Source organism: Monopterus albus, unplaced genomic scaffold, assembly GCF_001952655.1.
Source record: "Monopterus albus unplaced genomic scaffold, M_albus_1.0 scaffold98.1, whole genome shotgun sequence".
In the NCBI taxonomy this organism is placed as follows: domain Eukaryota; kingdom Metazoa; phylum Chordata; class Actinopteri; order Synbranchiformes; family Synbranchidae; genus Monopterus; species Monopterus albus.
The window spans coordinates 1,604,059-1,617,055 of NW_018127978.1; the positions used below are offsets into that span (position 1 = coordinate 1,604,059).

General features: G+C 42.2%; 1 protein-coding gene across 1 annotated transcript in view; it reads left to right on the plus strand.

The window, feature by feature from the left end:
- The window catches only part of serpinc1 (serpin peptidase inhibitor, clade C (antithrombin), member 1), an 8,410-nt gene extending 3,110 nt beyond the window's left edge, over positions 1-5,300 (plus strand). Inside the window, exons 3-9 of the mRNA XM_020609161.1 lie at positions 1,011-1,401; positions 1,741-1,956; positions 2,039-2,176; positions 2,656-2,874; positions 3,204-3,378; positions 3,991-4,055; positions 4,649-5,300. Of these exons, the coding sequence (XP_020464817.1) occupies positions 1,011-1,401; positions 1,741-1,956; positions 2,039-2,176; positions 2,656-2,874; positions 3,204-3,378; positions 3,991-4,055; positions 4,649-4,843 (1,399 nt within the window). The 3' untranslated portion in view covers positions 4,844-5,300. The remainder of the gene's footprint in view (positions 1-1,010; positions 1,402-1,740; positions 1,957-2,038; positions 2,177-2,655; positions 2,875-3,203; positions 3,379-3,990; positions 4,056-4,648) is intronic.
- The last annotated feature ends 7,697 nt before the right edge of the window (positions 5,301-12,997 follow it).

Genomic DNA, 12,997 nt, shown 5'->3' on the forward strand with positions numbered 1-12,997 from the left:
AAATTCTGTGTTTTTCTGTCAATATGGGGTGCTGTGTGTACATTAATGAGGAAAAAAATGAACTTAAATGATTTTAGCATATGGCTGCAATATAACAAAGAGTGAAAAATTTAAGGGGGTCTGAATACTTTTCGTACCCACTGTACATCAGCTGTTAATGGTGGCAGAGATGGATGGTTGGTAGCTCAGCCTTCCAACACAACCACCTCTCAACCTACAGACTTTGTTTTATTTTTTCTAATGTATTTATTTGTTTAATTTGAACACTAACATAACTGAGTTCACTGTGAGGGCTGAAATGACTCAGATTAAGAAAATTCAGTACTCTGGCCAGGTTGCCTGTGCCTCGAATTGGATTAATGTAAAGACAGCAGTTACCTGACGAATGTTAGCATAGAGCCCTGCCCTCATTTTAATACCTTGTCTCTACAGTCACCTGCCTTGTCTGAAGCTATGCTACTATCGTACAGTCATTATCCCGGGTGCCATGCACAATTTTTTGTTTTGGGGACATTAGGTGTGTGTGGAGCAATGCAGGAGCTGGAACATTCCTCACATTAACACAAGAAACCAACAGAAAGGTCACATTTCCATTGCCAGAGCTTCAACTGCAGCTATTTGAATCTCCTCATATTCTTCTACACTGGTTCTAAGGCAGCGACTGGAGAATCAGCTCCACCAGCTGTTTCTCTCCATCAGTCAGCTCATGTTCATGCAGCAGGAGCGAGTGGAGATGGTCAGTTTTGTTTTAACCAGTATGTGGAAAACTGCACTAAACTTGGATGGACGCTCGATGACATCAATTGATTTTGCTAACCGATTATCCCAAATAAAAGGTCTCTGTCCCCTGCACGCGCTGGAAACAATCATTAGTATCAGTTTTGATTTTAAATTTGCTGCTTTTACTGATCACTGATAATGATCTCTGTATGTTAAAGATCACAGTGGAAGCCAGTCTTGCTGTGTGTGTGTGTGTGTGTGATTTAATGCATCCCTGGTCCTCTCTCCAGGATGAGGGCTGCTGATTGGCTCGCGGTTCTGGCGTTCCTGCCGCTTGTTGCTCTTGCTTTTCATCCAGACATCTGCACCACCAAACCCAAAGACCTCCCTCTGGAGCCGCACTGTATTTACCGCAAGCCTGACACAGCGGACCCAACTCAGGAGTCCCAGCCGGTCCCTGAGGACCCAACTCAGGAGACCCCGCCGGTCCCCGGGTCCACCAACCCCCGAGTGTGGGAGCTGTCGAAGGCCAACAGCCGCTTCGCCTTGTCACTGTACAGACAGCTGGCTTTCAGCAAGAGTCATGAGTCCAACATCTTCATGTCCCCAGTCAGCATCTCCACTGCATTTGCCATGACCAAACTGGGAGCCTGCAACCAGACGCTGCAACAGATCATGAAGGTCTGATAGAGAAAATCACATCAATTAACACTGCAGCCAGGAAGACTCCTAATATGTCTTCACCTGATTTCAAAGAGAAAATGCCATTATGAAAAATATAATTTTCCTTAGAAACATTCAGACGCAAAGGTCCAGTTTAATGTAAGTCACAGACTGTTGGACAGATGCACGATGAGAAGTCTGGTCCACATTCAGACTGAATTCAGTCAGAACTATATGCATCTTTTGTTGCTGTTGTGATGCTCTGGGACAGATGTGCACCTGAGATGCTCAGCATTTGCACAGTCGGACTATATGCTAACAGACACCAGAACTAACACTGTGCAATTCTGTCTGCAGGTGTTCGAGTTTGACACCATCAAGGAGAAGACATCGGACCAGGTCCACTTTTTCTTCGCCAAGCTGAACTGTCGTCTCTACAGGAAGAAGGACAATACCACTGAGCTGGTTTCTGCCAACAGGCTATTCGGAGATAAGTCTTTGGCATTCAATGAGATGTATCAGAACATCAGTGAGATGGTGTACGGAGCCAAGCTGCTGCCACTCAACTTCAAGGTAGCGTAATGTTCACCATGAGAAATCAGACACATGACAGCGGTCACACTGAAAACCTGAAAACCCTGGTTCTGTGCTGCAGGATAACCCAGAGAAAGCTCGGGTCACCATCAACAACTGGATCTCCAACAAGACGCAGAACCGGATCCAGGACACTCTGCCACAGGGGGCACTGGACTCCACCACCATCCTGGTCCTCGTCAATACCATCTACTTTAAGGTACCTGGCACATGCAGTCACACCTGGAGACTTAAGGTTGTTCAGAAGGATTCTGAGGATAATGCAGCGGATCTCTTGGTGCTTTGGCAGTTCTCATTTAGCTATGTATGTTTCCCTGCTGAGTTAATACCAATGTCTGGCCTTAATGTCATGCGAATCATTGCACTGGAAATATGTGGACATGTTCTACACTTATTTACCCCGTTGCAGCCACAGGGGGCAAATTTGAGTCATTTTTACTCTAAAATTGGCCCAAAATGTAGGACGGAGCTCACGGGCCAGAAATACAAGGCAGGAGATTGTTTGCATATGAGAACCTGTGCTGCTCTTGACTCTTAGCCCTCCTTCAAAATGAGCCTAAGAACAGAATCTACTGCAAAGGAGTCAACAGCTCCAAAAGAAAAGCAAGATCGGTGAGCAGCCCAAAATAATCGGACTTTGTTTGAACTTTCCTTTGTACTGTTGTTTCTGCCTCTCAGGGCCAGTGGAAGAACAAGTTCGACAAGAATAACGTCTTTGTCTCAGACTTCCATGTTGGCCCGAGTCGCCACTGCTCAGTGAACATGATGTACCAGGAGACCAAGTTCAGGTATGGGTACTTTCCTAGCGACCATGTCCAGGTCCTGGAGATGCCATATCGCAGCAGCGACATCACCATGGTGATCATCCTGCCAAGCAGAGACACTGCACTCAGCGAGGTAATCCTGATTATCATTCAGTGAGGGTTTAGAACTGACGGGTTGGCATCTCAGATCAGAAAACGCATGTTTGTTTTTTTCTTCCCCATCCCACCCAAGAAAACATGAACAGCTCAAACAACACAAGAGGCTAATGTATAGCTAATATTTCCTGAGTTAGTGATGTAATGTTTTGTTAACCATTTGTCTATAAAATGTCAGAAGATAGTAAAAATCTGTTTAGTGAGTCCAGTGACGTCTTGTTTTGACTGAGGTTCCTGTGATAGAAAACGTGCTAACATGTCATGTTCAGATTTTGAGTCACCTGAGTGTGTGTTTGTTGCTTTGAGGTGGAGGAGAGTTTCCACCTGAAAAAACTGACCGATTGGTTGAACGCGATGGAAGAAACCACTGTGTCGGTCAACGTCCCTCGGTTCAGGGTGGAGGACAGTTTCAGCCTGAAGGAGAAGCTACAGGCCATGGGACTGACCGACCTGTTCAGCCCTGAGAAGGCCAGCCTGCCAGGTGCCTGAGCTATGTCCACTTACCTCAGTCCTAAAGCCAAATCTGGATTAAGACCATCAACCTGGACCAGGCACTATGTAGATTTTCTCTTTAAGTGGCTTATCAAGTGAGTTCAAAGGTACATTAACAGTCTGATAACCCCAGTGACAGTGGGACAGGACGTGGTGTCTCTCAGTGAATTCCCTCCCCCCGACCCCCCCCCCCCCCAGACTTGCAGAAATGTGACGTCTTCGCCGCTTTGCCCGCAGTCCGCTCACTGAAGTTCTCGTTTGACCCCTAAACCAGTGAGTGAGGTCCTTATTTAGTCGTTACAGTGGCTTCAGACTGGTGACTGCACAAGTTGTTGCTAGGAAATGGGATGTGTCAGTTTGAGTCTCATGGCGGCTATAAAAATTAGTGAATGCACCTTTTAATGACAGAAACAGGTCAGAAGTTAGATTCAGTTTAGACACTGCTGGTGATTTTCTCTGTTTGATTCCAGCACATTCACTGGTGCTGCTGGTTTCTGGACAGGGTTTGGATGGAATCACACAGACACATAGAAAATTATCAACGCTGTCCTTTAAGTGTGAGAAACCTTTTCACTCAGCTGTGTGTGTGTGCTTGTTCCAGGGATCGTGGAGGACAGCAGTGATGGTCTGTACGTCTCTGATGCCTACCATAAAGCCTTCCTGGAGGTCAGTCTGATACTGATGACTTCACACTCTGTGTATATGTGTAGACAGAGATCAGGGTTGAAGTTGTTGTTGTGTTTATTGTGTCGTGTTGGTTTTCTTTTCTTTTCTTTTCTCTGTCCTCTATCCACTCCCCCAATCCAGTCGAGGCAGAAGGCTACCCACCAAGAGCCGGGGTCTGTCGGAGGTTTTTTTCGTTAAAGGGAGTTTTAACTCCCCACTGTTGCCAAGTGCTGACAGGGGGATTTGTTTCCTCTGTAATAAAAGTGACAACAGTAAGGTCTAAACCTTACTTTGTAAAGTGTCCTGAGACGACTTTTGTTGTGATTTGGCGCTATACAAATAAAATTTGATTTGATTTGAAGTAGAGGCTGAATCCAAATGTTCAGATGTCAGAACCCTCAGATTTAACGGGGACATTCCCAGGAAGTCTGAGCATAAATACCTCAAGCTCCTTTTTTTTTTTGTCCTAAACTATCCCCATTTGTTTATTACTCTCACTGAAGTGCGTACATTCTTCCCTGGAAATCTGGATATAAACCAAGTCTAGAGCGCTGCAGAACTGGGTCCTAATGAGCCTGTGTTCTGGTCCCCAGGTGAATGAAGAGGGCAGCGAGGCATCAGCAGCCACCGCCGTTGTGGCAGTTGGACGCTCCATCAACTTAAACCGGGAGGTGTTGCTGGCTGACCGGCCATTCCTGTTGCTCATCAGAGAGTCGAGCATCAACGCCTTGCTGTTCATGGGCCGTGTGGCCGATCCCTGTGACCAGCAAATGCCCCACAGAATCTGAGCTCAGAATCTCTGAGATGTCAAAAACTAAATCTGAATTTTCTTGTACAACAACCCAGCTAACCTTTTACTTAAAAAGCACCTGTGCAGCCCTGTAAACTACTGGTACAAGGCCTGCATCCTATGTCAGTAGAGAAGTATTGCCAACACAACATAGTTCAAGTACACACACTAGTAAAATGGCCCCCATCGGTGCCATGATCAGATTATTGATCCAGTCATTTTACTGTTGGAGCCGCTCCAGGTAGAGCTGCTTTAGTCCAGTGGGTCCCAACCTAGGGGTCTGGCCCCTCCAAAGAGTCACCAGATAAATCTGAGGGATCATCACATGATTCATGAGGGGGAAAAAGTTCTGATTCACTAATCTGTAGTTAGTTTTGTACATTTTTTTTCTTATTCTCTCTCCTTTAGTGAAACACTTGCATACTCGTTCTTTGGATTATTAAAATAAAACCATCAGAAAGATTTAAAGAGAATGTGACCCTTTATTCTAGCAACTCAGGCTTCGGAAGGGGCACAAGCCAAAATGGTTGATAACCACTGGTTCATCTTTAACAGTACATTGTATTTTATAAGATTATTATATGAAGTCATCTGAAAAATAACTTTGACCCATCAGTCAGGTGCAGTAACAAGTACAACATTTGCCTTTGAAATGTAGCAGAAAATGGGAAAGCTTAATACAGAAGTACCACAAAATTCTACTTAGTGTAATTGGGTAAATGTTTGTACATCACTTTACTGTATATTCAGTCTGTGGGTTGGTGTTGGTCAAAGACGCAGATTCATGTTCCCAAGTTAGACTTTCCCATCAGTGTTGCTGCAGTTCCACTGAAATGAACAAATTTCACTGTTTTGTTTTCTGATCTGACTGACAGTTAGAAGGAATAACATTTGTCCTAAGTCGATTTGCCAGAAACCTGCAGATATTCGTTACGTAAACTGCAGGTTTTTTGTGTTTTGAGAAGGTAGCATCAGGTGTGTGTAGCCAACATCAGACCTGTTATGCAGAACAAGGGGGTTCAACTAATTGTGAGCCAGGGACGACCATTCTGACGAAGAAGTAACCCGAGACTGACCAGACAGGCAATATTTTAATCCTGCAAGTCATCTGGGCTTTTCTAAATCTTGTGTACAGTGGCAAGAAAAAAAGAAATAGTGCACCACTTGGACTGGCCTGGTCTTCAACATGAATTGGTCATAAAATGTGATCCAATCCTCATTTAAGTCACAAATATAGACAAACGCAATGTGCTTAAGCTAATGCCACACAAACAATGATCAACTTTCATGTCTTTATTGAACCTAACCATTAAACAAAGTGCTGGTGGAAAAATTAATTGAACCCTTGGATTTAATAAATGGTTGAAGCTCCATTGGCAGCATTAACCTCAAACCAGCGCCTGCTGGAGCTGTGGATCAGACCTGCTTAAGGATCAGGAGGAGTTCTGAACTGTTCCTCCTAACAGAGCTGCTTCAGCTAAGCCAGTCTTATGACATCTGGTGTAAAAAGAAAATCCATAATGCAGAAATCCTGCTGATGATGGTCCAGAACTACTCCACCCTATGTTTGCAATGAAGAGCTCGTGGTAGTGGTTTCTGTGGAAGCAGATTTCACACCACAGCTACGCTACAGCTGAACTGTAGATAAAGAAAGACGCAGTGCTGCAGTTGGACACTTAAAGTGCTTTATTCCCATTGAAGGAGATGCGACCTGTGAGTGATCTAGTGGTCATAGTGAAAGTTTCTTCACATTTTTCTAAACTAGTAATCGACCTTTGGCCTCACACCCCCACCCCTCCACCAACACCTTTTAAAACATGCAACATAAAAGAGCTTCACAAAAAACCTTTCAGGTTCATGTGCAGAGCAGGTTTAGTACCTCTTTAAAATGTACAGTATTAAATGTTATTTTACTAAATTCTTTTTCCTTTGACTCGTTTCCTGCTTCGATATATTAGGATATACTTATCAATGGTGAAGCGTAATCTCATGAATGCATCCAAATCATTAGATTTATAACTGGGCTTCTTGTGGTCGCGGTTAGTGAATAGTCAAATAATAAACATTAGATTCACATAGTATGTAACATAAAAGGCCAGAAGTCAAAACATGAAACCAACATTTGGTATTAGTTGTAAAGCAAACCGAGCCAATCGGAAGAACCGACTCAGACACGATGAAGACCAGAAGATGACAATGAGGTTGGGCTGTTTTCACAGTTTGAAGCTGAAACTGAATTGAGGAATCTTCAGAGGAAAAGTCAGATTCAAAGTAGCAAATTTCTGATTTTCCCTGTTTTGTTTTGTTTGTTTTTTTTCCCCAACAAACGGCTCCAAAGACTACGAATGGCCGTCACTTTGTACAGTGTCTGCAGTGAGACTCGCTGGTCTCTGCTCCACCAGCTCCTGATGCTGCACACAACAACGTGCTGGAGCTGTGTTGGAAACAGACAGCCTCCTGTGTTCCCTGAGGAGGAAACCTGCCCCCCAGTGCAGCTATATGGCTCACTGGGGGGGATTTAATAGCTGGTGGCCAACAGTAGAGGTCTACGGCACAGAGCGATGAGCTGGACCAGGGTCTGGACTCACATGATGGTGAGGACACCACACTCACTGGTGCTGCTGGTCTCTCGACGGGGTTTGGGCACACTAACACATATAGAATCACTGTATCCTTAGATGACCCTAAACCCAGTGTGACCATACTGACAGATGATCTCCCCCACAGAGAAAGTTCTATTATGAGGACTTTATCACAGATGTGACTGAAACTCAGTGACAGTTGAACCAGGCAGTTAAACTGTCGCTGTAATCTCATGTCTTACTGTATCTCTTCTGAGGAGGAGACATTCAGGGAAATGTAGTCTACAGGTTTAAATCCACTGAAACGCCTGCCCAGTTCAATGAAATAAATCTGGTGAGACTGCTTCTGACTTCCTGCGGGTCATAGTCTTTTCTCAACAAACACCTTTAAAGGTAATAAAAAGTCTTATTTACAAAGGTCCTAAGCATCCTTCCAGCCTGCCATAGGCTGTAGTGTTACTTATAAAATGTTTTCCCTGTATGTGTAACTGACGTTTTTTTTTTTTTTTTTCAGGCTCGACAGTACATAAAATCTATTATCTTGACTTTAACTGCTTAACCCTTTCATTTTCTGCTGTTTAAAGCTGAGACATGCTGGAAAAAATGTAATATACAGTTGAAGTCAGAAGTTTGCCTACGCTTAGGTTGATGTCATTAAAACAGATTTTTACCGCTCCAACCCTGACCCAGTTCCACCAGTTCTGTAAGGAGGAATGGGATGAAACTCTAGCAACTTACTGTAAGAAGCCTGTGGAAGGCGTCGTGAAATGACTGACCCAAGTTAACCAGCTTAAAGGCAAGGCTACCAAGTACTGACAGTGTATGTAAACCTGTGACCCAGTGGGAATGTGATGACAGAAAAACAGATTAAATGAATCTTGTTCTCTAATCTGACATTTCACATTCTTAAAGTAAAGTATTTATGGGATTAAATGTCAGGAGCTGTGAAAATCTGGGTTTAAATGTGTTTGCCTATGGAGTATGTAAACATCTGACTTCAACTGTAAATGTGGGTACATTTGTGCATTTGGTGAATAGTCTTAAACCATATAATCCTCACTGATATATTTTAATCTTTATAAACTGCATTTTAAGTGGTGGAATTACATTTTACTCTGTGAACCTGCAGAAACTCTGGATTTTAAATTGTAGTGGAGAAGGTTTTTCCAAAGATCCCAAATACAGCAGATGTTTCAAACATTTACCCTGGAACTAAAAACATGGTTGATTATATCTGCAGCTCCAGTTTCAGGAGAAAATCAGAAATCAACTTTGACATTTTAAAAAACCTGCTAAATTGTACAGATTATAACCAAACCCACAGTAAAAGTCTAAACTATATGAAGAGTTCAGCCTGAACACAACTGATCCGACTTTTCCTTCTTAACAGATTCCCTAAGCAAAACAGACCGGACCAGAGGCAGCTACTTCTTAACTTAGACTGGCTTGAAACAATGCACTATCCCTCCTGCTTTACCACACTCAGTGCAGAGAGGAGAAAGGTTTTAAGCCTCCGGCATGCTAAGGACCAGTTCCTACTGGTTTTCTTTAACCAATAATGTGTTAATAAAGCTTCAACAGTGATGACAAGAAAAAGACAAATCTGAGTGTTTCCAAATCCCCAACAGGGAACCGATCATGTTTGATACTTTGCACTGATGGACTCGTAGACATTTTCTCTCGCTGCTGCACTCAGTTTGTGTGTGTTGGAGCTGGGCGACATATGGAGCTTTCAGTTATCAGGTCTAAATTCTGTTAGCATTTCTTATATATTGCAAATTATGATTAACAAATTTGCAAATGAACATCACAAACAATAACAGAACAGAACCAGATATCTACTTGGAATTTATAAAATACATGCTTTAGGCTGCTCTCTTCTTTTTCCAGGTACAAGTGCTGGAGAATAACAAAAGTCTTGCACACCTGACTGTTCTTCAGCTTTAACGTTAACCGACAGTTTAGGTGAATAATTTCTGGATAGGTCACAATGTGCAAATTTGTCTTACTTCTTACTCAAGCAGAAATGCCACAGTTGTTTTGATGTGAAGATTTACAGATGTAAATGAGGTTTTGTGAAGCGTGAACACTTGTATCTGAAACTAAAACCAAACTCACATTTGTAGAGTTCTGTTAAAAAAAAAATCTGCAGTTTTCCTCAGCTGAAAATGTGCTGTTCTTTTACACGTTTTTTGAGTCCAACATAATTCACAATGTTCATAAATCAGAGACTGACACAACAAGGATGAAGTGGAGGTAAGGACCATAACCCTTCAAACTGTCAGAAGTTTAACTTACACCTGTCAGCCAATCAGAAAACAGTATTTTCTGTGGCCCTGGTATATTAAAAGAGGTCTTGTGGTTATCATGAGTGCTGATTTTTGTTCCATATTGCCCAGCCCTGCTTTGTGTATTTATCACCCTCTTGCAGGCATTTCCTACCTGCTGCTATTTACAGGCAAGTTTTATTTCTCACACAGAGGTTAGCATTAGCATTCTGCTACGTAGGGAACTTCTAATTCACTGAATTAAAGAAAAGAGTCTGTATACCTGATAATTCCTGGCTTAGCCTGAAGAGTAAGCACGGCAGCGCCGGTGTGATCTGGGAGGAGGGACAGAGCTGCTGGCTTCACTTGCATAAAAATTTACCATCCACTGAGAATCTGATTCACAGCTCTGTAGAAAAACAGTAACAGCCGATCCATGTGCTACCTTCCATACATCTGAATCCAACTCCTAGTTTGTTTACATATACAAAAACATCTTAGTAGTTTAAATATGTTTGTATAATAATAATAATAATAATATGTGTAGACTTTTCATTGTTCTGTTTTTATAAAAAGTTTGTTTTGGACCCCGTCTCTCTGGTAAGTGCTGAAGTGGTTTGGCATTTTGGAGGACCAACAGAGCCATGCCGTCCTTCCTTTGGTTGCCAGATGGTCCGACCTTCTCCCGCCCTCTAGCAGGTGAACTCTGACCTCTGGAAGTCTCTCTCTCTTATTTTTATTTTTTATTTTTTGAAGTCCAGCTCCATGGCCTGGCTACTACATCCATCTGGTCTGACAGGGTCCGTCTCCTCACTGGGTCACTACTGGATCAGTGTCAAAATAATCAGAACTATCCATCATCAATGATGCATTACCTCTGCTGCACCTGTACTCTGCAGGAGATCACTTATTTCAACATATTTATCATTGGATGCAAACTGTATTCTGATTGGGCATGCTAGTTACCTGTTAACCAGCAAGCTAACATTAGCTAAACTGAATTTCACCGTTTTAAAAACAAACATTTTCCTTTTTCTGCTTAAACATAGCTCTATTATAAATACAGCATTTAAGTTTAGACCTGGAAGTCAATGAGCAGAAAAATTTATAAAACTGAAAATCTGTCAATTTCAGGTAGCTAATTGGGTCACAAACACTAGCTCTTATAGCAATGCAGGTTTATGTGCAGAATGAGTTATAATATAAAAATGGATACAATCAGCAACTGAATGTTAGCTAAAATAGCATTAACTCCAAGGCTTATAATAGATGCGAGCCGCTGGAATATAAATTGTACCTCATAAATAAGTAAAATTCAGTGAATGGATATAAAAAATTAAAGCCTACGTCAAAAAGGCTTCAGTTAAATAGTGTCAGCTACTGCTCTCACAAATATCAGCTGTTAGTGACAAATGTATGGTGTGGAATAAGCATACAAGCTAATAGTGAGGTTGTGTGTCTGATTTAAGAAAATTTAATCCTAACTCATGATTAGAATCAGCTAATTGTTAGCTAGGCAGCTCACAAACATTATGGTCAGTTAGATTGCACGTGAAAGTTATTTTGCCTGCCTACGGGGTATTGAAATTCAAAGTTAGCATCAGCTAACTAGCTAGGAAAATCAAGGCTAATTTTAAAAAGTAACCATCAGCTAAAGAAAGGCAGCGAACTAGCTCACAAACATTAGCTCTGTTAGCAATACATGTATATGCTGTCAAATTAATTACAATAGTTGTGAAACCAGTATACAATTTGCAAATGATGAGAAAACATAAGTTAGCTTGTAAGCTAACACGAACATGACTTGCTTCCATTTTTGATGACAGCTATCATTCTTAATAGCTATTTTTTCTACCTCTTCTCCCTGATATATTGAAAATGATTTATCAAATGTGGCTTCTACATGACCTTTTTCATTTTGTTTTTTTCTCTATAGCTGAGACGTGTTTGGAGTTGAGTGCAGCAGATTTAATTCAGATTCACTGTGACAGACGTTACTGATTAGGTCATGACACCGTCTCTTCCTCCAATATGAAGCTTCTATCACACACATTGTCGGAGCAAAGTGTCCAAGGGGGAAAAAACAATAAAGACATGCTTGTTTATAAAACTATCTGAGAAGACTGACTGAGATCTCTGAGTGAATGATCAAAGCGCCCCCCGGTGGTGCTGTGCAGTGGAGTGCAGCAGCTGTATTGCGAAGTGATGAGAGGTAATTGAGATGTGTAGCTTATCTGAGGCTGGACGCCGTGCAGTTTTTCCTGCGGTGAGTTTGTTCGGTCAACAGGGTGCCAGATGGTCCATTCTACCAGAGCTTTAAAACTGACATCAACTGCCACAAAACTCGACAATAATTTGAAGAATGTATATTGATTTTACAGCCAAATTGACAATTAAATCCGGTGTGATTGGAGTTGTTCACTTTTTATCTCACTGTGGTTTTAATGTCCGTGCTGGTACGGCCCCCAATTATTAGGTGACTAAAGTCTAGAAATTAAAATCACTTGACACCTGAGCTGGTTCTGTTCACTGCAGAACACCATGAGATACAGGTGCAAGCTTTGGGAATAGCTAAGTAAACCAATATTACAGTTAGAATATTTATTACAAACTTCAGAGGCAACATCTTAATGCACTTTTTCTGCTTTGGATTATTATTATTATTATTATATTTGTTTTGTTTAAAGGTGTATTAAATTTCTTTTTAGCCATTAGAGAGTCTAATGAGATGCAAAATTGACAGCTTGTTTCCTAGCAGTAATTACGGGTGCCCGGTTGGGCCAAACTACAAAATGCAGCCACCAGTCCAAGGCTACCATTAGCTGACTAATCAATCCTGGAAGTGGTGGAGGAGCACAGTGTTAAGTGACGAGGTTAATGAGACAGTCCTGGACAAGCCCAACAAAACACTGACGTTACACAAAGCTCCAGTTCCTCCCAAACTAAAATCATATTAATTCAACACAAAGGTAAAATCCTGACCATGCTGGGTGGCTAATGCTACCAAAACAAACAGGTTAGCTTTAGATGCTAACACATCCAGAAGAAGAACGCCACATCTGAATCCAGTCTGAGTCCTCTGGCTGCTTTTAACCCTCTCCATGTCAAACAGCCAAACCCATGTTAACCCTGGTTGTTGCTCTTTCTTTGTCCCACTCTCTCTGTGCAAAAGACCCCACCTCTTCACTCTGGCAGCTGCTGGTTCAGACTTTTAGCCGGCCACAGCTCCTCCGTGGCTGGTTTACTTGAGTCACGGTGGCTGGAAAAACCCTTCTTCTAACCTTGGCTAGGTGGCAGGCGGGA